General features: G+C 36.6%; 1 protein-coding gene across 1 annotated transcript in view; it reads left to right on the plus strand.

Moving 5' to 3' along the window:
- The window catches only part of Cals (calsyntenin 1), an 88,117-nt gene that overhangs the window by 45,078 nt on the left and 15,987 nt on the right, over window positions 1–27,052 (plus strand). Inside the window, exons 2-10 of the mRNA XM_089649349.1 lie at window positions 13,496–13,656; window positions 15,326–15,447; window positions 15,963–16,171; window positions 17,087–17,233; window positions 18,117–18,323; window positions 19,333–19,413; window positions 20,140–20,322; window positions 21,058–21,185; window positions 22,045–22,222. Of these exons, the coding sequence (XP_089505475.1) occupies window positions 13,496–13,656; window positions 15,326–15,447; window positions 15,963–16,171; window positions 17,087–17,233; window positions 18,117–18,323; window positions 19,333–19,413; window positions 20,140–20,322; window positions 21,058–21,185; window positions 22,045–22,222 (1,416 nt within the window). The remainder of the gene's footprint in view (window positions 1–13,495; window positions 13,657–15,325; window positions 15,448–15,962; window positions 16,172–17,086; window positions 17,234–18,116; window positions 18,324–19,332; window positions 19,414–20,139; window positions 20,323–21,057; window positions 21,186–22,044; window positions 22,223–27,052) is intronic.

Consider the following 27,052-nt stretch of genomic DNA (forward strand, 5'->3'; position numbering starts at 1 on the left):
CAAATGGCTTAAGCCGTGTTTAGTGACTAGATCTGAATAGCCAGGTACTTCCCCACCTTCCTCTTTCCCTTCCCCACTTACCTTCAGCCTCACAACATCCCCCAATTGGGGATGCCATAGTCTCACTGGCTCCAGACGGGAGCAGTTGGGACTCTTGTGAGGTATTCACTATAAAAAAAAAATAAAATAAAATAACCATCACGCCGTTTCCCCGCAGGGGTAGGCAGAGAGGACGGACCGCCAAACAACTCGGTCTTGGCACACACTCCTTGCCTCATTCACATTCATACATCGTCTCATACATACTCTTCTATTATTCTGACTCTTGACATGGCCCGACTCGAGTATCTGATTCACTTGATCGTGCCATGTCTTCCTCGGGCGTCCCCGACTTCTGCTACCATTCACATTTGCATCATATATCCTCCTTACACTCCTATCTTCGCTCATTCGCTCTACATGCCCAAACCATCTAAGCGTCCCTTTCTTAATCTTACTCATTACGCTTACATCAGCCTTGCCCTCTTTGCGGATCTCCACATTCCTCACACGATCAAACATGGTTTTACCACACATACGCCCTTGAGGTGATTTTTCACAAAAACGGCGCTTTACAAATTATCCAATTATTATTATTATTATTATACGCCTCAGGGATCTCATTTCAACAGCATTTAATCTACTTTCATCCTTTATTTGCCACTTGAACGTCCATGTTGCCTAGTGCACGGACTCCGAGAGACTGAGCTACTCGCGAAGTTGCACGAGTGTGTGGGCACGCACTTCGGACTTCGGCTAACTTCGTCGAGGACTTCGTCGAAGCGCCGAAGCGAGTAGTGTAGCGGCCGCTCAAATGAATGAGAGAATGTGAATTGGCGGGCGTCTAGCTAGTGATAGTTACAGATTTAAGAAAGTTCTAAATAATTACAACCGCTCTCACTATAATTATTATACAGTTAATTTTGCCTTTTTTACTGCGTGCCAAAACCGCAAATGTTCCTTGCGACGAGTAATACTGGAACATTCGTAAAAAAGCAAAACGAACATTCTATCAGAATAACAAATCAAGCCGCGCAAATTCACATTTTTACTACAAATTTACTGACCACTTTAACACCGTAGGAATGGGCTAATAGCGTGCACGTGAAACATATGGCTCGCACATATGTTTGTCTCCTTCTAACACGGATTCGGGCATTTCGGCTGGCGGTGCCCGCATAAAATAATTACTTTTGTTAATTTAATTACTTGGTTATTATAAGTGATAGAACAGTGAAATTTTCGTTCGCGATAAACTCATTACGAGTATTATTTTTCGGTACTAAAATAAATAAAATATTATCTATAGTTTTAAAATGTGGCTGAAAAATAGATTGTATGGGAATTGTCACATCTGTTTCACCTTAAACTATTTTTACTAACCGGTTTTGTCGAAGCTTCAAAATCTGACACACTTACAATTTGAAAGGGGTACGCCTACTTGACATAAAACTTTCAGATAAAAAAGCTGTAAAAATATCATGATACCTCCAGAGCTCACCATTTGTGAGTTTTAGATGTTAGACATTTTAGTTTTAGAATGTGGTTGGCGCTAACAAAAAGAAAGGAAGCTGGCAGTCCACAATAGAGTGCTGGTACCCACCCTTATGTATGATAGTGAGACATGGAACTGGCAGAGGAAGGATGAAAATAGATTGAATGCTGTAGAAATGAGATACCTAAGGCGTATGTGCGGTAAAACCATGTAGAATGGAACGCTGATGTAAGAAAGGGACTCTTAGATGATTTGGACATGTAGAACAAATTGAATGAAGAAAGGAGTGTAAGGAGAGTATATGACACAAATGTGAATGGTAGAGGAGGTCGGGGACGCCCGACGAAGACATGGCACGATCAAGTGAATCAGATACTTGAATAGTACGTTTGAGATGATGTATGGCAAGGATTGTGTGTGTTAAGACCGACTTGTTTGGCGGTCCGTCCTCTCTGCCTGCCCCTGCGAAACAGCGTAATGTTTATTTAGTTTTTTTTTTTTTTAACATTATTTCTGGCTTTCACCCTTCAAGGGTGTTCTTGGCCATCATTTAAAATTATTGAGAAATTAAAGGTGAATTTAAATATTAATTTTATTTAAATGGGCAAATTTCAAAATTATAATGAAAATTGGAGTAGAGTTCAGACTTAGAAGAGATGAGATGTTCAATGGAGGGGAGGCAATTTTAGATAAGACTTGATAGAAGAGAGGATATTTGTTTAGAGAGGGTCAACCAAAAAATATGTGATCTAAAGTTCCCACTTCTAGACCACATAATGTACAATCTGGGGAGTCAACGACGTGAATATTAAAAAGGTGGGAAGGAACGGAACAATGTCCGATCCTCATTCGAATGAGTGAAGAAATTTCTTTTTTGGAAAAATGAGGAAATGTTTATTTAGTTAATTGATTGAAATAACAAGTCAATGATTTTAATATTGTCAAATTTAAAGAGCTATGAGTACTTGAATGCAACTACATCTTTAAAGGAATTGGGTTTTTTGCCAATCTGTATGTAAGAAATGTTGAACGTTCAAGATTTATATTCAAAACAAAGACATCCGAAGATTGAATTCTGTCTGATGAAAATAAGGCTTGCTTCATGGTAGGATTTGTCGTGCGATACCGTGCAATTTTATGGTGATTTTGAAGTCAAACTCCGTGGTGCGCAAGATTCGACGGCGGAAGCCAGGATGTCACAAAAATAGTCCTTCCTCGAGTGAACGGAGAGTCTTTTCACCTGCTCTTAAGAAGATATATAAATATTTTACGCCTATTTAATTCAAAAGCATTTCTATTAGTATAATAATTACTTAGGTATGCAGCACTTTTAAAGGTTAAATATCAATTTAATTTTTATGATTGATTTGTGAATGAATAAAATGCTTACATGTAAATGCACGCACACACAAAGTCAGATATTGATAAATGGATAGTACATCCGCGGAGACTGCATCATCTAATGTATGCAAATCTCTTTGGCTTTGAATAGCAAACTTCTGCCTTGCGTACCGCTCCGCGAATACTAATTTTATAGCACTCACTGCCTCCGTTGTTAGACTCTTCTAATGTACAAGATACAGACTTGTGATGAGATTACAAATGAATGTAATTTGAACAGTACAGTGTGATGAACAAGATTAAGAAAGGGACGCTTGGATAGTTTGAATATGATTAAATTATATGAAACATATGAATGGAGAAAGGAGCGTCTATGAATGGAAAATGCGGTAAAGCGATTAGCAGTCCACAATGGAGTGTTGAAACCAACACTGATGTATGGCAGTGAGGCATGGAACTGGAAGAGGAAGGGTGAAAGTAGACTGCTGTACAAATGAGATCCCTGAGGCGTATGTGTGAAGATTTTGGTTTCTGACATTGTTTGCAAAACCAGTTTAAACTCGGAAATGTGAGCTCTGGTGTTGTGAAATTTGCACAGTTTTTGTCAGTGTGAAGATTATGGATCAATGCAACTATTTTTATATCGCAATAATATTTCCATCATGAGCTGTAGAGAAATTTGTTATATAAAAACTGTCGCCGTTACCTTTTTATACTTTCTACTTTGCTATATTTCCTATCGACCATTTCTGGTTGTATCAATGTAACATACACAATAATAATAATTCTAAAAAAAACCATATCCTAGAAATATAAAAAGTACAAAAGAGGCTTATGCGTTACCTATATATGAGAGAATATACATACTATCCATTCCTGTATCTATCCTTGTTTTTAACAGGAATGCTTGATGCCCCTAAACATATTTTTAGGTGATTTATTTTAAAAGTTAATGTCTAGAGCTATATTTAATCCACTTATGTTACACACATACAAATTTTATTTACTTATAACTTCTACTATTTGGTATTGATTTTACCATTTCTATATGTACTGTACCTTCATTTGTTTTAAATTTGTAAACTTCTCTGTAATAATATGATAGTGTGTAACCATTTTATGGAGACTGAAAATTGTATAAAATATGAGTCCATTTATTTCAATTGTTCCGAAATATCATTAAAAAAAAGTTTAAATCACGGTCATACTTCTTTGTATTGTTCATTGTTTTTTGGCCACTGTTGTCGGTCGGTTGCGGCCTGCCTAGGCAGATGCGTACTTCCTCTGTTGGTCACACGGGAGACGCGGGGCCTCTGCGGGCATGCTAATGTCGCCTGATGCGATTGGGACGTCCCCCTAGCGTATGCTAATGATATGCCCGCATCAAAGATAATAGAAACAGAGGGAGATATGATACGGAGGATGATATATGATATGCTGCACGGACTATTTAAAAGAAATACATTATTAATTGATATACAGGGTGTATCGGCAAGTACCCGACAAACTTTAACCAGCTATTCCTTAGCACATTTGGAGTAAAAAATGTTATGGGCGCTTTGCTGTCCGGTAACATTTTTTTTCAATTAAAAACAAAAAATAAATAAAAAATCCACACTCCGTCACCAGTGGCGGCCGGTGGTCAAAATATGTGGGGGTTCACCGGATTACAACATTAAGTCATAAAATAAATTAAATAAAGGTACATACCTATTTATAAAGAAGTTCTATTCTCTGTTCATTTTGTTTAGCAAAGACCTCTATCAATGCTTAACACTGATAGTGCGTTCAGTCTGTCCTGGCTCAACGTGTTAAAAGATTTTATTCTTTTTAACGTTGAGAAACATCTTTAGCTTTCAACTGAGGTCATTCCAAAGGTCACGAATGGTGCACAAAAGTTTTAGTAATTTCACAGTCTCGGGAAAGTCTTCTAATAAACAAGTACTATAAAAAAGTTGTAAAATTGATAAAGCGCCGTTAGCTTTTGAAAAATCGTCGCGGGCGTAAATTGCACAGAGTTTACCTTTTAGGTACTGAACTTTATTTAGGTAGTCATACGTTTTAAGCGTCACATTGAAATCATGTTCTGGGAAATTTGACCTGTATCGATTTTTATTAAATAGCTCATTATGGTGTTTACCTTAGGCACGGTAGCCTGAATCCAATTGCATTCTGATGTCAACTTTTCCTAAAACCTTTAAGCTCAAAACTTTTTGTAAATGTAAATGATAAGAATTATGTTTTTTGATTTTTTCAGAAAGGTGAGTTACATCAGTAACACCGCTGATTGTCCAAACTGAATCAACATCGTAAATTAAACACGTAAAACAAAATAAACTATTCAATTGATCACATGCACAGAGCTACAAGCTTTGTTATACATTGTTTTGTTAAATGATCGAGTAAACTTCTTCGATCCAGATTTGCACTCTTATTTTATTATCAGTTCAGGTTTTAGGTGGACCGGCATTTTTTATTATCACTTTGTTTTCAAAACTCGACCTATTATTCTTAATGTATTCCACATTCAAACTCATTCTTAATTTATACGTTGAACAAACACAAAAGTAATCATAAATTAGTATAACATGCAATTGATATGCCTTATTAATAATTGATATACAAGATCGATATAACCTGCAATTAAACTTCAAAACTTTCTCAGAGTAAGAAAAGTTTTAAATTCAAGAGACAATGCCTGGCAACGGCGAGTACTGACTGAACTGATAATAAGTAATCTGACCATCACTCATCTCTTAATGACAAGTTTTATCCTGTATGCTTGTATCGAAGAAGCGTAACATTCGCTGAAAAATAGCAGATGGTAAATTGAAACAACGATATCGACAATAATATCAAACATACGCGTTTTAGTTTAACTTTCTACTGAATAAACCGTTCCTTCTGATGTGGTGGTAAAACTCCGAACGCCGTTCTTGATATGGTATTATTTGCAAAGAATAGTATGTAATGGTATGGACCCACGCTTTCGACTGTTCCACAGAATATGCGACAAAGCAGTTAAATTTTGGATCGCAATCGAAAACGAACTGCTACGAACATAGGCACAAGTCAAAGTCGGTCTGCAAGTTAAGCGCGCTTAATAAGTAGGTACCTTTTGAATGAGATATTATAACCGAACCGAGTTTCGTATTGTGATTAGCCATGTCGGAAATCTTGTTGGTTGTTCGGCGCTCGGGAGCACATATTAGCTGGCCGCCACTGTCCGTCACTGTCATTTGCATTGTTTCTCGTGTTCAACAGCTGTTATTAGCAAGTGTGTCAAAAAGTGTCCTCGCTCTTTCGTACACACTAAATGATCATAGTTAAAAATGAGACGAATGGTGCCGTGCCATTTCGTTGTGATTGTAAAAGCGCGCCAACGTAGGTACGTACGTACATTATTCAACGAAACTCGAACAAAATATTGCCAGACAGGTTTTCAAACTTTGACAACGGATAAAACAGTGGTGAAAATATGAATAGTAAATTTTTTATTAAAAAAAAATGTTACCGGACAGCAAAGTGCCCATAACATTTTTTACTCCAAATGTGCTAAGGAATAGCTGGTTAAAGTTTGTCGGGTACGTGCTGACACACCCTGTATATATAATTTTGAAAAAGATGTAAATATCAAAACAGATATATTCTATATATTTTCTTAGACCTCCTCGCTAGGAGGTGGGTCTGTGAGCTAGTTTTTGGATAGACGTTTATACTATAGATCAACTTCAAGGTTTGGGTAGATTTGACAGCCTCCGTAGTCAAGGAGTAAGGCTCTCGACTGGCAATGCGGAGGTTTCAAATACCGGCATTTACAAGTAAATTTTATTTGATTGATTTGTGTTATTTCACGATTAAATCATTAAAAATAATGTAAGCTATATTTACGGCACGTTCCAAAATGGAGGATACTCTGAGTATCGCCCCGGTGTATGACTATTTTTATAAAAGTTTTTGCCATATACATTAATGTCATAATTAAATATTTTATGATAATTTTTGAAACATAATAACTAATTAATCGAATTTTCTCCTACAGATACTTATTTTTCTGTACTAAAATTTGTTAATTTTCATTACATGTTATCCTGACGATACCATTATTGAATAGTGATGTACACAAAGTATTTATCTCTAAATAGTATCAAATAAAGTCACTTTCCGCGTCTGTCTTTTGTGCGCTTATTTCTTCTAAACTACGCAACGGATGTTGGTAGGGTTTTTACTATCATCTAGAGAATTCCTTCCGGAAGGTTTATTTATATATAATACACGCATATTACATTTAAAGAAAGTAAAGAAAATCGATTTTTGAAATCAAGTCGTAAAACAATATTTCATTTTTTTATTTTTATGTGACACCTGTCAAGAGTGTCCCTGCCTGTGCAGTGTACAGACAGGGGAACTATGTCACCACCCGGTTGGGCGGCGTTGTGAGGCGGAATAAGGTAGGGGCTGTAGGAAGGGATTTGTTAATGCGGGCCTTGAAGAGGCTCGGATTATAGGAGGGAGGAAAAACAGATGCCGGTAGCTCGTTCCACATACGAGCCGACTTACACAAAAACGAGTCGTAAAAACGGCCCGTTCTCATGAAGCCAACGTCAACCGTGAACGGGTGTTCAGTTCGTGTCCGTCGAGTTTCGCGCACGTGCACCGATGCATCAGGAATCAATGCTGCTAGCTCCTTGGAGCAGGCTCCATTGAAATACCTGTAGAACAGACACAGCATGCCTACATTGCGTCTATGCATTAGAGAAGGCAATTGGTCTGTTAAACACGGATTGTCAATCAGACGGATCGCTCTTCAATAGTTGGGCGGACTTGAGACTTGTACAGGGTCAGCAGCTGGTCACTGTTGAAGAATCTCCTAGCCCTGTACGCCCAACGCACGACGCCCAACTTTTTGGAGGATATGAGATGAGATATGATATGAGGATATGCGCTTACATTGCCAACGCTGGCTAATCCTTATGAGATACATCAAAATAATGTACTACGAAATTGTATATGTATCTTAAAAAAACCTACCGTAAAGTTTGTCACCGCATATGTCCATCTCCTCAGGATAACTCCCAGCAACGCCAGGTACACTACAGCTAGTTTTCATATAATTAAATGATGCCACAAAGTGATTTTTCAATAATTAAAGGAGACATTTTTTAGTTCAGGTCCAAAGTTTAGAAGTTAACGCCCAAAAACTAATACATAAACAACTGGTCCTATTTAAGTTTTATAAAATAGGAAGTTACCTTATTTTGTTTTAGTTTTGACTATTAAATGGTACAATACTATCTTAAATAAGCCACAACAGTGTTGCACAGGTATATATTGACTGTGCTTCACCCGATGGCATTGAAAAAGCAGTATTTGAACTTTCGACCTTTAGATTCTGAAGCAACGAAGGCAATATTTACATAGTAATTAATTACTATTCGTTTAAAATGTCCGGCCGATAGCAATTACTTTGTAAAATGGAATACGAGTAATGAAACATTTAAATACAACAGTACTACTCAACTCTTAGATCAGCAACATATGCTATAGGCAGACTGATGGAACCTAAGTGCAAGCCAAATACTAAGTTTGGTGATCGCGCTTTCGGAGTATCTGGGCCGAAGGCTTGGAATAAACTCCCTCCGGAACTAAGATCCATAACAAGTCCAACAGAATTCAGGTCTAAACTAAAAACTTACCTTTTCAAACTGTCATATCCTTAAATTAAATATACCATTCCTGAGAGAAAGTCCAGTTATATCCAATAATGTCCTAAATCCTGTATCTAAATTTCGCTAATAGACAATTAGTTAATGTTAATTAAGTGTTAATCTCAAGTGACCTACCAGATAAGTATTGTACTGTATATTTTCTCCATAAATAGTTAGTAATAACATAGATCACTGTAGAAATGTATTGTAAATTTGTACACCGCCCTTGAGGTGATTTTGCACAAAAACAGCGCTATACAAGTCATCCAAATATTATTGTTATTATTATTACTCTATAAGACATTCTAATCATAAGAGAGAGTCACCAGGAGAAGTGAAATAAAAAATTTGCAAACCTTGATAAATATTTTTCAATATCAAGGATGGGTCGTTTCGCAGAATTTGAACAAGACATCAAATTTCCAAGTTGATTTTCAAGTTCTGTGAAGGTTCTATTAAAGTTATGTTATTATATCATTATTGGCAAGTTGATTCACACAACTGAAATGATGAAAGAACTTGAATAGAACCTCAAATATTATGGAAGCTGGTAGTATTTTAAACGTAGATACAAAGCGTGGTGTTCTCTCATTCTAACACTGCTTAAATCATACATCTCACCGTGATACATAATGAGATGCATGACCTTTATGAGTCCGTGTCAGGTTGAGAGAAATATCTCCCAAAAAGACTATATGGGTGTTTGACGTTTGGGGGAAATGTAACCCAAAAATACTACAGGTATTTGACATCTTGGAAGAATATCTCCCAAAATCACTATGGGGGTGTTTGACGTCTGGGAGAAATATCTCCCAAAAACACTATTAGTGTTTGATATCTGGGAGAAATATCTCCTGAAATGCTCTAGAGGTTAAATTTGACTATAATCTTGAATGTCTGTGCTCTTTGATAAATTTATCAATTGTTCTGTTGTACAGTCTTCAAAGTAAAATACTTTTAGTTGTTGAAGACATTCAAGGCCCAAATTATTCCCTGGCCATTCAGTACTGAATGGGTTAAGGGATTCATTTTAATTTGAGAAAGTACTAAGCAGGTAATTCTTATCCGATTTGGGAATTACAATTGATTAATTAAGAAACTAGGATAATTTATTTTACTTTAATTATCATACCCCCGATACCCAATTTCGTTTGATAATTCCTAATTTATATATTTCAAAAATGATTTTACTATGGATTTTAATTTGACGGCTCTGAACGCTTCTGGGAAAATGACAAAATTGATAAGAATTAAAATTTTGTAAGTTTTGGAAACTTTCCATGTTTATTTTACTGAAACAAAATTTTATCCACTTTGATACTCTTACTGGTCTAGTTTCAGATTTTGATTTTATCGTCTCCCCTGTCTCTCACACAGACAAAGATGCAGCATCCCCAAAGATGACATACCCCCTGAGGGTAATTATTTTCCTCAGAGTCTTCAGTGTGGGGTTAATGTAAATTTTTTTTACAATATAATTTTCCTATTTTAAAGGTCTATTTTCCATATTTCGTTTATATAAAAGCAAGAAAAAATATTGGTCCAAGCATAGTGCCCTGGGGTACTCCAAATGATTTTTTTTAGCCATCTACTTAGTTTATTATCCTTCTTTACCACTTGAGTTATTTACAAGTTGGAGATGCCTGAGCAAGACAAGGCACGACCAAGTGATTCTAATACTTGAGTTGGATCTTGTCAAGAGACAGAATAACAGAAGAGTGTTTATTTCCAAGTCGAAGATTACTGTGGAAGACATGGCAAGGAGTTAGTCTGGAGTCAGGAGTATTTATGACACTTTTACTTGATTATCTATTATTGTGATAATTTGATGTGATTTTTCACGAAAACGGCGCTATATAAGCCAAATATTATTAATAGACAAGATGTATCTATTTAAATATTGTAATTGTACTGAATTAGCAATTAGAATGTCGATGAAAAATGCTTAAACTGTAGTAGCCTCCCCATTTGGTGACCCAGTTAAATAAATAAAAAACTCCTTTGAATTTTCCTGCCAAAAACCTTTTAAAATTGCATTAAAAAATATACAACAAAACCCTTTTGAAGAGGATTGAGTGCTTGCCAAAGGAGTGACTCAAATTCTCATTCATGTTACTCGTACACATACAGGGTGTAACAGATTTTTCAGGGAGTTCACAAATAATATTATTTCATGCTGTGCAATTTAAATTTATTTATTTATTCATTCAGAACTAGCTGTACCCTGCCACGCTTTGCTGTAGCTCTGTCTGTCTGTGCACATAGAGAAACAATAGAGCGTGATACTTTTACGTCTAACAGATTGAGATGGCACTGTTAGGTGACAAAACAGCAGGTTTTTACCTGGTGAAATCTATTAATATAGGTATATAAAAACACATGTGTATTCTAATGTAACGTTGTGTCGAAATTTCAAAGCAATCAGTGAAGAACTTTTGGACATTTAAGGGTTTTGAACAAACAACTATTTATATTATTCTTTATATAGATTTAACGGTTCAAGTGTCATTTGAATACAACAATATAGAAGGAAGAAATAAAACAAAAACGATAAGATTAAATAAGTAAAAAAGACAAAAGAATGTTCATTAGTACAATGTTAATGAAAGAAATGAAACTATTATGCAGTGTAACCTCGTTAAAATATCCACTGATAAAATGTACGGCTTATTTTTTTATATTATCTCCACACAGGAGGCCCTGAAGAAAATAATTTCCCTCAGGGCCTATGTCATCTTTGGGGATGCTGTGTGGAGGGTCTTTTTGTGAAGAGGAAGGAGTGAACATGGGTCTTGAAGAGTCCCAAGTTGTAGGAGGGAGGAAACACAGAGGCCGGCAGTTCGTTCCACAGCCGAGCTGTTGAACCTAAGAATGAATCGTAGAAGCGAACCGTTCTGATGTGACAAATGTCAACCGTGTGCAAATGTTGTGCGCGCGTTTGGCGTGTATCCCGACTACGCACCGGTGCCGAAGGGATCAATGACGCTCGTTCCTCAGAGCATCTTCCATTTTAATACCGATAGAACAAGGACAGCATACCTACCTGACGCCTGTGCTCTAAAGATTGCAGTCCGTTCGTTAAGATTGGGGAATCTATCAAACGGACCGCCCATTTCTGCATATACTTCAATAGAAATATCAATGGTGTTTAGTATGTTAATAACAGAATTATTGCCTGGAACCGTAGTGTAATTGTCGCAATAATACATACTAATAATAATACGAATACGAGGTGTAACAGGACGTAACCGATAGACTTTAATCAGCGATTCTTGAGGTTTTTTTTATTTGGAAATGTGGATGTCATTTTCTGACAGTTCACTAAACACACCATCCCCTACTGTCAAATGCTGCGGGAACGGGGCGGTTCATACCACGTAGTACAAGAGGGATGGCCTAAAGTTCTTGCAAGCGGCAATATATGAAAGTGTTTTATTTGTAAGTTTAAAAAAAAACATCATGGATCTGATGCCTTACGTGAAAAGCAAAAAAATGAAGAGGGAGTAATTGCCAACATCTGTTTTTAAATGTTAACAAAGAATGTTATTTTGAAGATCATTATTCAATAAGGATTCATTTCAGACCCGTGATTGTTGCTTGAGATGGCTTTGGCCGAGTTTGGTGATCAAATAACCTTCCTCTCCCCCATCTCCTTCCCACTCCCTCAGGCCTCACAATGTGGAATGTATTAATCCCACAAGCTCCGGAAAGTTAGGACTCTGCGATATTCACACAAAAATAATAAAAAATATATTGTCACCCTGTAGACTAGGTTCATTGTGGCGCGTTAAAGCAATTATTATTTTTTATTAAGTTGGCCCTATTGTGTTTTATAAAGGCCACTGCTTTATTATTATAAATATGTTTGGTAAATATTTCCTTTCTGGCATACGGCACACATAAAAAAAATTATGCTACAAAGAAAAATGTTAAATATTTTCAGAGCAGGGTTTAAATTTGTAAAGGATGGGAAATTCATTTATGAGGGGTTTTGCTTTAATGGGCAGATTTAAATAATTTTTTTTTGTGATTCTGAATCTTTAATGTGTTGCATATTATTTTATCTTCTCAAATTTTGTTTTACTGTGTTACATACTGTGGAAGTTTTTGGGAACAAAAGTAGTCTGTGATTAAATCGGTTTACAAACCTTTCCATAAAAGATTATTACAGGCTAAAGGGATATTTTTATTGGACTATTATACATGGAGACCGGATTGAACATTTGATTTGGTAGTTTGAGAGGAAGCTACAAGCCAAAAATGTGTGTATTCTTGGTATACCTTATATCGTAGGTAATAGGCATTAAAATCGCTTGACAAACGGAGTCTAGAAACATTCAATTTCAAGCAAAAAACTCGTTTTTACTTAATTTGTAAATAATTTTATAAAGCAAAAAAATTTATCAAGTGAAACTCTCACAGATAATCTTAGCTATAAAACTGTATTTTTTAAAAGTTGTTTCCTTTACGCGTTCATACATTTCAATAGAATAAATATTTTTTGTAGTAGTTTGCATTTATATTTTTTATTGAGTAATTTATTTTTTTATTTGTATTCTACTCAAGCGAAGCGATAGGAAAATCTTCAATTTAACTAAAGCATATTTTTTGGTTTTTATAATTTACACCAATTCGTTATAAAGATTAATCAAAATAGTGATTTGGCATTAAGCTTCGCCTTAAGGGGCTGAAATACCCTCACTCCTGTTTAGTTTGGCAGCAACCAACCTTTGGTCTGAAGCCCCTAGATACTAAAGCAATCTGTTTGATACAACTTTTGAACACGGGCGTGGCATTGGTGCCATTGGCGGTGCTACCCAAATTTTAGTATCTACCTCTGGAGCTAAATATTAATATCGCATCTAATTGTCGACACGTTAATGAATAAATATTTGTTTGTTTGTTGTTTCAGCTATTCCCTACCTGGACCTAGTGGACCTGGAGAACGGGTATCACGGCCTGATCAAGGAGAACGAGACGGTGGTGGAGGTGACTCCGCCTATCCGCGCCAAGGGAGACATCTGCTCCTTCCTCATCCTCAACAACAAGCACCACGGGGAGGCACCCTTCGAGGTAAACACCACCATATATCATCATCCCAAATGTTGAGAAGGTTGGATCTAGTAGGAGGGACCGCCATACAGTCTTGGCATAAATTTCTTGCTTCATTCTCATCTCATGCTTGACATAACCGGCCACAAGTATTTGATTCATTAAAGAACCCATTCTTAATCTTATTCATTAAGCTCTCATCGGCATTTTTGGATGTCTACATTTGTAATGGTTCCATGATATTTCATCAAAATGAAAATTCAACACACCTTTAAAAAGTGATATAGAGCCATTAAAAGTGATGAAACTAAAACTAGTTGCTCCGAGGAACTAACCTCATTTTCACTTCAACTTCGGCACTAATACATAGAAACCCAACACAGCAAGGGGACCCCCAAAATTTGTATACGGTTAAAATTTGTATACGGTTAAAATTTGTATACGGTTAAAATTTGTATACGGTTAAAATTTGTATACGGTTAATTTGTATACGGTTAATATTTGTATGCGGTTAAAATTTGTATGCAGTTAAAATTTGAATATGGTAAAATTTTTTATATGGTTAAAATTTGTATACGGTTAAAATTTGTATACGGTTAAAATTTGTATACGGTTAAAATTTGTATACGGTTAAAATTTGTATACGGTTAAAATTTGTATACGGTTAAAATTTGTATACGGTTAAAATTTGTATACGGTTAAAATTTGTATACGGTTTAAATTTGTATACGGTTAAAATTTGTATACGGTTAAAATTTGATATGAGAATGGGTCGTTTCTACGACTTGTTGAGTTGAACACCTCGGCTGTGGAATGATTTACCGGCCCCATGTTCACTCCTTCCCTTTCTCAAACGGACCACACATCTTCCCCAAAGATGAAAGAAACATACACTCCTGTATGGAGTTAATGTAAAAAAAGCAATCTCATTTGTACAGCATTCAGTCTACTTTCATCCTTCCTCTGCAAATTCTACGCTTTACTACTCCATCAGGGCTTTTACCCATTCATTTCCAAACTGGAAACAGTCCATGAATCAATCAGGTTGTTAAAGTGTTATTACTGTATTTTATGTTGTATTGCAGTTAACACATTACTGTCGGGTATTTTTTGTTTTAAATCGCTATATCTTTCTTCGTAGTAACACAGCATAACCAAGCTATATGTATAAGTACTAAACGAAAATCGAATATTATTTGAAATGCAACTCAATTATCCTGCTTTCTTTAAATACGCCCGACATCTCTCGCTCGCTTGCACATAGGAGTTAGTGGGTGCTGAACAGAGATAGAGTTTCGAATCGGGTTTCACGGTCATAAAACCCCTCATTCCAGGAATTGAATTATTACAATAACTTATAATATACTATCCTTTTGTTAAAATACCGATGTAAGCGAAAGGCACGAAGATAAATATAAAAAGAAGACTTGCATTACGATTGGATATTTATGTAAATATAGTTGGGACCTTTACAAAGAGATTGGTATATAATATTCATATGAAAACTTCGAATAATTCTGTTTTTTCTGCCATTGAAATGAGGCCAGCACAAAAGGTAGAATCACCCTTCCCGGCCTTGAGCATCAATCGACCGAACGGGTAGAACTACCTTTCTCGGCCGAAGTGTGTTTTTCAAAGATTTTTTTTACTGTAGCAATATTGAACTTTGTCTTCTTATCTTTGTTTACAGGTGGTGGTGACAAATGGGAATGAAGCGACACTGCGCGTCCGTCACACGCTCAACTGCGAGAAGCGACGCAACTACAAGTTTGACATTGCCGCTGTCGGCTGCGACGGCAGCTATTCAAACACGTAAGAAAAATAAACCCACTTACACCGGGCAAACACACAAACAAATCAAAGTTTTAGGATTGTAAAAATTCTTTGAAGTGTAAAATCATCTACTTAGAATCTTTATTTGGATCTCTTTTTATTGCATACTAGTGCAGAACCATAAAAAATTACGAGATATTATAATTCAAATTTTGAAAATGGTTATTAAAATATTTCAATATACTTGTCCGAATTATTCACATAATAATCAGTTCCAATTTTGACAATGTCACATAAATTCAAATCAAATCCTATAGATTTCATTGAACCAGAGTTACAGACAGTAAATTCAAAGCGACTCATAGTTTTAGAGTTCATTGAACTATAGTTACAGACAGACAACCAAAATTAGTATTTTATGATGCTAAATCCATCTCGGATTGTCGAGCTTTTCTTTTAATTCCATTTAGTCTGCCTCCTCTTAAAAATCTCTTTTCGGCAGCTTGAACCGTGCGACTTGCTGCTAATTAATTAATTGTATTTATATTGAACAGTGCTGTTGTCCACATCACCGTGGTGGACATCAACGAGTACCCGCCCGTGTTTGAAGAGTCCTCGTACGTGCGCGAGGTTGAGGAGGGCCGCCTGTACCCGGAGATTGTGCGCGTCGAGGCCACGGACCGCGACTGCACGCCCAAATACGGTGACGTCTGCAAGTACGAGATCCTCACAGCCGACCAGCCCTTCCTCATTGACAATGAAGGTTAGTTAGTCTGTTACTCTGTACAATTATATTTATGATAACATACCTCATCATCAAAGAATCTTGGCAGCCTTTAGGTAACATCTTCTTCTAAACCTTTAGGTAACAACCTCGACTGGTTGGTCACGGGAGACTGAAAAATCTCGGCAACCTGTGCACGAAGCTCCGCACAAATGTATGGCAGTAATTGCTGAATAATAATAATACTTGAATCGTCGAATACCTGATACTTGCGTATCACTGTGGAAGTATGGCCTAAGATTTATCATAGTCTGAAGATTTTTTAGTATCTTCCGATCACGCACTTGCGAAGTTGCAGCATTCCAAATTTTAAATTTAATTTTTTAAATTTATTTTTATATTATAGAAACAAACAGTACACGATTTACAGAGATGAAACAATATACAGGAATAAGATATTTCATGTTGAGTACTTATGATATGTTTCCTTGTAATGTCTGCTAAGTGGTATGTTTATTCCTTAATTACCAGGTGACGTGTGTAGTTTATAGGTGTGTGTGTGTGACAAGTGTAATGTATGTGTGAGTGTCTGTATGTATGCGCATTGAATAGTTTAAATTATTGACATGATGCCACTTTTGAATTTGGACAGTGAATCCTAAAAAATGACGATGTTAGAGTTAAGACAAATATTATTTAGAGTATGAAGAGCTCGGTTAATTGGCGAATTAGATGCTGCATTTGTTTTATAAGTAAACGTGTGGAATAGCACTATATGTCGTGTACATTTCAAAGGAAAGTAAGATACATTATCTTGCCTGTGTCGTACCTTATCCACCATGTGTTTGTTCTTGAGTTTTGGTTTGAGGAGATTTGTTTCTTGAGAGGAGCACAAGTATCAGGGATTCAATATATATATTATCGATGAATACTGAATCGTTTTTCAATTTATAGGAGTAATTCGCAACACCGAGCCATTGGACTACGAGCGTTCGCACAACCACATCCTGTCGGTGGTAGCGTACGACTGCGGCATGCGGCAGTCCGTGCCAGTCATGGTCACTATCAAAGTCAACCGCCAGTGCAACGCCGGCTGGAAGGGTATGTCACCTCATCGTACTCTTTTTCAATATGTAGCTTCAAATGACATCCATTGGATGATAGCAAACATAACCTCACATTAGACATGAAAGCAAATTTATTTTTTATTTTTTTATATTAACTCACAGGAGGCCCTGAAGAAAATAATTTCCCTCAGGGCCTATATCATCTTAGGGGGATGCTGTGTGGAGGGTATTTTTATGGAGAGGAAGGAGTGAACATGGGTCTTGAAGAGTCCCATGTTGTAGGAGGGAGGAAACACAGAGGCCGGCAGTTCATTCCACAGCCGAGCTGTTGACGTGTTTGGCGTGTATCCCGACTACGCACCGGTGCCGAAGGGATCAATGACGCTAGTTCGTCAGAGCATCTTCCATTGTAATACCGATAGAACAAGGACAGCATACCTACCTGACGCCTGTGCTCTAAAGATTGCAGTCCGTTTGTTAAGATTGGGGAATCTATCAAACGGACCGCCCGTTTCTGCACAGAGTCAAGGGTTTTTTTCAGGTATTTAGGGGCTCCGGACCAGAGATGGCTGCTAAATTCGACAGTAGGGGGCACTTGCGATTTGTACAGGGTCAGCAGTTGTGTACTATTAAAGTATCTGCGGGCCCTGTACAGTATGCCCAGCTTCTGAGAGGCCAACTTTACTCTGGCTTCGATGGAGCCCCCATACCTGAGCTGGTCACTTATAGTTACACCAAGCATATCAATGGAAGGCCTGTTCAGAAGATTGCTTCCGTTGAAGGAGACTAGATTATCATTTAGATCCCTTTTAGACGTAATCAGACAGGATTGGGTCTTTGAAACATTGCCTTGAAATGCCTTGCCACAAACCGAATTATTATAATTTTTTATTATTTTGTATTGTTTGTTTGGCCAGGAGTGGCGGAGCGCGTGGATTACCCCCCCGGCGGTGGCCCCCTGTCCCTGTTCCCCACGGCGGGACTGGAGCAGTGCTTGTCGGCAAAATGCGGAGTGGATAGTGCGCTGCAGCGCCTGCGTGCCACCGTCTCACTGCGCAGCTCTCACATCGGCAAGGGCTGCGACCGGGACACCTACTCGGTGCACAGCCAGAGGAGGATATGCGGTAAGCCCAACCTAACCTAGCCCAACCAAACCCAACCTAAACTCACCTGAACTTAATACAATCTAACTTTGCTTTCTAAGAAAAAGATCAAATGCAGTGAGTTTGTGTGTCACATTATTTTTACTTAAGCTTATCAAAACAAGTACAGGGTTTTCCAATAAGAGGTGTTATTTTGAATAGTAGATGTTACTTTTGAAGATGTCATTTTTTGACATTTGTCAAGTAGAAACTACGCCATTAATAAAAATGGAACGATACACATTTCAACAACACATTGAAATTATTAAAATTCACTTGAGTGAATCAAATGCAAATCATCTTGAGTGATGAGGCCCATTTCCACCTTGGTGGCTTCGTCAACAAGCAAAATTGTTGCATCTTGGTCGCAAAAGTTATTGTTGAAAAGCCCCTCTATCCTCAACGACTGTTCAGTGGAGTTTATGGTCTGGCGGCGCCATTGGACCTTACTTTTTCGAAAATGAGTCTGGAGCAACAGTTACGGTGAATGGATTGCGCTATCGAGAGATGATTAATGATTTTTTATGGCCAGAATTGGATGGTATTGATCTGGACAACGTTTACTTTCATCAAGACGGCGCTACGTGCCACACAAGCAACGAAACCATTGATCTTTTACGATTGAATATCTAAATAACACCTCTTATTGGAAAACCCTGTACAATCTATCATAACCTTCTGAAAGAAAAGGGAGCAATAAATTGATTGTCATGAATCTCATCAAAATGATAAAACATTCAAAATTACCAACATTCAGAATCGAAATGTTGCTGGAAATGGCTTTAACCGTTTTTGGTAACCAGATCTGAATAGCCAGATACTTCCCTATCTTCCTCTTTCCATCTACTTCCCCTCCCCACTACCTTCAGCCAACATTTCCAAATAATTGAAAATGTCTCACTGGCGCCGGATAGTGGCGTTGGGGGCAGTTACGACTCTAGTGCACATTTGCATGGCCATTGTTCTTATATACACTCTTTTATTTTGCCAGGTGCTAGCTCCCAATCGGTGGATCTGCTGCCCAGCCCAGGAGTCGGAGCCGAATGGACCAAGAGCCTCAAGACTGATGAAGGTAGCTACTTTTTTATTCAATCATTTTATACATGGTGTCTGGAAACTCGTAGTACAAGTGGGAAAGAGGTGAATAAATCTACATCGCATAGAAAATCCAAAAAAAAAGAGTTGTGCAGCTACGCTTTGAGACATTTAAAAATACATTAAACAGCGATGTTATCCGCTAGTGACTTTTTTTATTTTTCAAATTTGACTTTAAAAAATCCAAATTCGGACTCGATTTACTCGAAAACAAAAGCTTAAATCGGAAAAAGTTTCATCACAAAATCAACTCCAAATATGTTATAGATTTGCCAGTACGAGTGTGTGTATATTATTTATTTATTTATACTTTATACACTCATATGGGCCTAATAATTCAATAGAACACTAATCAAAAGTAAAATTTGAATTTAAACTTATATAATATAGAAACCATGCAGAAGAATAATAGTATTATGCTAACTTTAATTGTTATTATTACTGAGGTATGTTATTATAGCCTTCTTGTAACTATATTGCGTGCAGTTGAACACATCTACAATTTCTTGGAAAGTATTGCCAACTGCATGCAATCTAGGTGTATAAGTGAGTATCTAAATGACTCAGTCTTGATATTATTGTTGCAATTGAAGCAAGAATTTCCTACCCAGTAGTTCTAGTATGTTGAAGGTGATTAGACTCAATAAATCAGGGCCGTCTATAATTATGTGGATTATGAGTAAAATTACTTTGCTTTTGCCAGGCCACGAGTCAGACCAGATCTTCTCGTTTGACGGAGCTACCACCGCTGCAGTGATCCCAGAGACGGTGCTGAACCATTCGCTGTCCAGCACCTTCTCCGTGTCAACGTGGATGAAGCACGCCGAGCACCCTGACATGGACAGACACCGCAAGGAGCATGTCATCTGTCTGGCCGATGATCACAGTTAGTGTTGTCACCTCACTCTATCTAAACTCACTATACTTAACCTGACCTAATCTTGTGTCAACCTAACCTTATATTCCTTTAACCTTATATTCACCTACTCTACTGCAACTCATTCCCTTCAATATCCCCTCGCAAAGACTCAGAAATAATGAACTGCTCTTCCTCAACCATCATTCGACAAATTATGGATATTATTCACCATTGTCTAGCCAGGCTATATTTGAAAATTATGCGATGCGGGTCAGAACAATTTACGGAATGCCGTAATTACACAGCTCTCAACTGTCAAAGCGACAGATCCCATACAACTGACCCCCTCTCCTGAGGAAGATTATAGCGTAGTGTGTCAGCACAACGTATAATACTTATATAATAATATCATAATATAGCGTAATGAGTCTAAGGCTTAGAGTTGACGATGTGTGAATGCGGTGCAGTGCAGACCGCCGAACGTGTGTTCAAAGAATGCCGGCTGCATTCATTCCCTGTCGGAATTGATGAGTTCCACAGGGAACGCCTGGGGCCTGGCTGACCCCCTGCCCCCCCCCCCCCCCCCCTTCCGAAGTAAAAGCTAAAACTAGTAATTTGTAAAATCATTCATAAATAAATTATTGTTTTACTGCTTGGCAGGTGGATCGATTTGTGTCATCATTCTACAACAATGCCATACAAGTCCATTCTTCATTATTAACAAGTAAAAAGTGCCCAACTAACCGTTGAATCTTTTTGCAGAGATGAACCGACACCACTATGCCCTTTTCGTGAGGAACTGCCGCCTGATTCTGCTGCTGCGTAGAGACTTCACCGAGGGAGATGTCAACATTTTCCGTCCAGCGGAATGGAGGTGGAAGATCCCACAGGTCGGTGACAACCCAAATTATTCATGTATTAGTGTCAAATGTGGGTTACGGCAAGGATCCGTACTGAGACGATGTTAAAAATAATAATATCATTAAAGTACTGTAAATATATATGTAAATAACTTTTTTTATAAAATCATTTGTGTCAGAAAATTATATTTAATATTTTTTATTGCACAGGCAACAAATTATTATAAGCAATAATTAGTTGCCTGAAATATCCATACAAATTGAAAATATATGTAGTAAAAATAAATGCCGCCGACGGGAATTGAACCCACACCTTCTGATGTCCGGTCAGGTGCTCGGAGACCACTGAGCTACGTCGGCTTATTCCCAACGTGCAAAAAAATTCAATTTGTACTAGTACTTCAATCGACAATTACTGCTTATTATATTTTTTCACCTGTAAACAACCAACTTTATATTTGTAGGAAAGGCTTTGTTAGTGCCAAATTTCCCACCAGATGGCGTTGAGACACATTATATCTACATTTGTTGGTGAAATATTTTGACTTGTCAAATATTATTATTTTTTTAATAATAAACTAATGTTTATAAGACAAGGTTTTTCAATTTGTATGAATATTTCAGGATTAAAATAATTTCTTATCGTTTGTGCTATGCATACAAACATTGTGTTATAAAAATTAGTTTATCATAAAAAAATATCAATATTATGTTTAAATACAACTAGAAACCAACTAATTTAACACTTATTTTCGAAGCGACATTCCCAAATAATATTGAAATAACCGTGGGTGTGGGTTATTTTCAAATTTGGGTGTACACCAAGGATCAGTTTGGGGTCCATCTCAAAAAGTAAACTGTCAAATAAGCATTGTCTCCTCGTGTGCAGGTGTGCGACAACGAGTGGCACCACTATTCGGTGAATGTGCGCTTCCCCAACGTGGACCTGTTTGTTGACGGCAAGCAGCACAACGCCGAGCCCAAGAACCCTGAAGTCATCGATGACTGGCCGCTGCACCTGACCAAGGGGATCACCACAACACTCACAGTGGGCGCTTGCTGGCAAGGTCAGGATACTACTTTGATGATTTTATTTTATATTTACTCGAAAAATTGCCAAAGTTGCCTCTAAAATCATGAACAATAAAATTCTTTAACCCGTCATATCCCGGGACCGCATATGTGAGTGCGGGGCACATTATCTACGAATTTAAAAAAAAAAAAAATTATGTGCGATTTTGACCCTTATGTATAAGGAATTTGTATGAAGAACAAGGTCACAATCGCTTGGGCTATTCTCATTCTTTACGCAGCAAATACCGGAATGACTTATAGCTTTTCAGATTTTTTACAAAGAATTTTTCTGTGGAATGCCAACAAAATATTTGCCGCGTTTTTAGTGTCAAAGCGTCTTCTTTCATTATTTTTGATATAAATTGATTGTGGAAATAATAGATTTGAGGTATCATCAGAAAGATAGTTTTATCTACATTATTTTGATGTAATTTTTATAATATTTCACCCAAGAAAAGTGATGAAAATTAACTTCGTAAGAATGTCAAAATTTTTACGTCATAATGAATAATTATATTTTTAGCATTATTTATTTACAGTTACATTTCTTGTACAAAATAATATTATTAGTAACAACAGTTGTATAAACTACCGAAATCTGGAAGAATTGTTATCATATACTTATACAATGCGACACAAAAAAAATTTAAGCGTACACTTGACGTTTGATTTTGGAATTTGAGCCTTTGGAAATTGAGCTTGGAATTTCCTGGGACACCACAGGTTAAATATTATAAAATAAGGTCGCTGTCCGCTTCTGTCTGTTTGTGCGCTTAGTTCTTCTAAACTACGCAACGGGTTTTAGTATCGTTTAGAGAATTTTTTCCCGATGGTTTATATATACACGGTGTCCGGAAACTCGTAGTACAAGCGGGAAACTGGAGAATCTACACCACATGGGGAACCCAAATAAACATAAAGTTTTTTGATTTGAGCATTTTCACAAAAAAAAAAAAAAAACCAAAAAAAAATATTTTTCGGCTATTTTAGGGTTAAAGTTTTTTCTGGTGTTTAGGGTTGAACAACAGATGTTTTAACCCTGCAGAGCAGAAATATTTTATGATTACACCGGATTAAATGAAAGGTGATTTCAAAATAATGCTTCAAATCCGAGTTTCTTCATTTGTTTTACTTTCAAATAGTTTTAATTAGTTGGGTACTTTGATCTTCAGTAATAATTTATAAGAATTTGATTAAAAAAAAAAAAAAAATTAAAAAAAAAAAATCAACTTCTAACTCGATTTACTCGATAACGAAAGCTCAAATCAAAATAAAATATACTACAAAATCGACTCCAAATGTGATGTAGATTCACCAGTTTCCCGCTTGTACTACGAGTTTCCGGACACCCTGTATAATACATGCATATTATATTTATAGAAAGTAGAGAAATGTCGATGTTTGTAATCAAGTTGTAAAAAAATTATTTTCGAGCGCTTACCTTGCTAACGCTGCCTAAACTTTATGCGATACATTAAAATAATGTACTACGGAATTGTATATCTTTAAAAGACCTACAGAAAAGTCCAGTGGCGGCCGGTGGTCAAAATATGTGGGGGTTCACGGGATTACAACATTAAGTCATAAAATTAATTAAATAAAGGTAGATACCTATTTATAAAGAAGTTCTATTCTCTGCTCCTTTTGTTTAGCGAAGACCTCTATCAATGCTGATAGTGCGTTCAGTCTGTCCTGGCTCAACGTGTTTAGAAAAGATTTTATTCTTTTTAACATTGAGAAACATCTTTAGCTTTCAACTGAGTTCATTCCAAAGGTCATGAATGGTGCACAAAAGTTTTAGTAATTTCACAGTCTCGGGAAAGTCTTCTAATAAACAAGTACTATAAAAAAATTGTAAAATTGATAAAGCGCCATTAGCTTTTGAAAAATCGTCGCGGGCGTAAATTGCACGGAGTTCAGTTTTACTGAACTTTATTTAGGAAGTCATACGTTTTAAGCGTCACATTGAAATCATGTTCTGGGAAATTTGACCTGTATCGATTTTTATTAAATAGCTCATTATGGTGTTTAACTTAGGCACGGTAGCCTGAATCCAATTGCATTCTGATGTCAACTTTTCCTAAAACCTTTAAGCTCAAAACTTTTTGTAAATGTAAATGACAAGAATTATGTTTTTTGATTTTTTCAGAAAGGTGAGTTACATCAGTAACACCGCTGATTGTCCAAACCGAATCAACATCGTAAATTCAACACGTAAAACAAAATAAACTATTCAATTGATCACATGCACAGAGCTACGAAGCTTTGTTATACATTGTTTTGTTAAATGATCGAGTAAACTTCTTCGATCCAGATTTTCACTCTTGTTTTATTATCAGTTCTGGTTTTAGGTGGACCGGCATTTTTTATTATCACTTTGTTTTCAAAACTCGACCTATTGTTCTTAATGTATTCCACATTCAAACTCATTCTTAATTTATACTTTGAACAAACACAAAAGTAATCATAAATTAGTATAACCTGCAATTGATATACCTTATTAATAATTGATATACAAGATCGATATAACCTGCAATTAAACTTAAAAACTTTCGCAGAGTAAGAATTTTTTTTAATTCAACAGACCGTGCCCGGCAACGGCGAGTACTGACTAAACTGATAATAAGTAATCTGACCATCACTCATCTCTTAATGACAAGTTTTACCTTAAATGCTTGTATCGAAGAAGCGAAACATTCGCTGAAAATAGCAGATGGTAAATTGAAACCACGATATCGACAATAACATTAAACATACGCGTTTTAGTTTAACTTTCTACTGAATAAACCGTTCCTTCTGATGTGGTGGTAAAACCCCGAACGCCGTCCATGATATGGCATTATTTGCAAAGAATAGTATGAACTGGTATGTACCCACGCTTTCGACTGTTCCACAAAATATGCTACAAAGCAGTTAAATTTTGGATCGAAATCGAAAACGAACTGCTACGAACATAGGCACAAGTCAAAGTCGGTCTGCAAGTTAAGTGCGCTTAATAAGTAGGTACCTTTTGAATGAGATATTATAACCGAACCGAGTTTCGTATTGTGATTAGTCATGTCGGAAATCTTGTTGGTTGTTTGGCGCTCGGGAGCACATATTAGCTGGCCGCCACTGGAAAAGTCCCCGATGGTATATGTCTATCTCCTAAGGATAACCCCTAGCAACGCTGGGTACATGTCCGCTAGTAATGTATAAAAATTCAGCCTGCGTAAGTTTGCGCTCGCAACACTCCAAACGCAGTCGACCGACATTTCAAAGTGTGTTCTAATTAGTGCCAGGAGTGCTTAGAGAGTGGTTTGAATGGTAGAAGAAGTCGGGGGCGCCCGAGGAATATTTAACTTAATATCTTTGCACAGGAATGAGCTGCACAGTCGAATTAGTGTGGATGTAATGTAGTTTTTCAATACTAACATTGTGGTGTACAATAGTGAATTTTTATAATACAGGGTGTCCGGAAACTCGTAGTACAAGCGAGAAACTGGTGAATCTACATCACATTTGGAGTCGATTTTGTAGTATATTTTTTTTTTATTTGAGCTTTCGTTATCGAGTAAATCGAGTTTGAAGTTGATTTTTTTTTTTTTTTTTTTTTAATCAAATTCTTATAAATTATTACTGAAGATCAAAGTACCCAACTAATTAAAACTATTTGAAAGTAAAAGAAATGAAGAAACTCGGATTTGAAGCATTATTTTGAAATCACCCTTCATTTAACCCGGTGTAATCATAAAATATTTCTGCTCTGCAGGGTTAAAACATCTGTTATTCAACCCTAAACACCAGAAAAAACTTTAACCCTAAAATAGCCGAAAAATATTTTTTTTTGGTTTTTTTTTTTTTTTTTTTGAAAATGCTCAAATCAAAAAACTTTATGTTTTTTCGGGTTCCCCATGTGGTGTAGATTCTCCAGTTTCCCGCTTGTACTACGAGTTTCCGGACACCGTGTATAATATTGATTACATTTTATGCTTTTGACTGCCCAACTTGGAAGGATTCCCGTTTTAGGACAGTCAATTTTACAGGTTTCAAGTTATCCTAGACGAATACAAGATTTAAGACTAGATAAAATAAGTATATTAAAACGAAGATACATAAAAGATAAATAAAAAGATACATAAAAATACATATAGGCGTTCATGATAAATAATTATCAAATTACATTTTTTATTAACATTTCGGAATCAGTCCTGCCTAGATCCAACAACCATTTTGTCACTCTTGGACCGAAGGATGACAATTCACACAGTTTCAGCTGATAGGGGATTTTATTATATATTTTAGGACTGAGATATGAGAATATTTTTTGATAAGCCGCTCTGTTGCTTGTTGGAACGGAAAGGTCATTACTTCCCTTACTTCTGGTTTGATGTTTGTGTTCGGCTGTTTTCATTTTGTTTTTCTTTTTATGAACATGGATTATAATTTTTTTTATATAACACTGTCTATATCTTATCTTATTTTGATTTTTTTTTTTTAATTATTCAGTTCGGTTGGGTATTTTGGCCTCAAATCCAAAATTAAGTTTTGTATGGAAAAGGCTGCGCAGGCGTTCCTCTTAAAAAAATTTCTCAATAACATACCAAATGTTGTATCTCCGGGGTTTCTCACAAATTCTAAGTCCGGTGTAAACAAAACGCTTGGGTTATGTGATATATTTACAATGGGTTCTGATATCTTAATTAGCAGGCGGTTGGAATAATCTGGACCCCGACCTTGAGATTGCACATTATTTATTGTCCACTCGGTCTCTACCATACTCGACAGCTAAGTTACGTTGGAAGAAGCCTGGTTTTGCAGTTGATGGTTTTAATCAGTTTACT

Source organism: Hesperophylax consimilis, chromosome 29 (assembly GCF_061612785.1).
Source record: "Hesperophylax consimilis isolate HC1 chromosome 29, BYU_Hcon_1.0, whole genome shotgun sequence".
In the NCBI taxonomy this organism is placed as follows: Eukaryota; Metazoa; Arthropoda; class Insecta; order Trichoptera; family Limnephilidae; genus Hesperophylax; species Hesperophylax consimilis.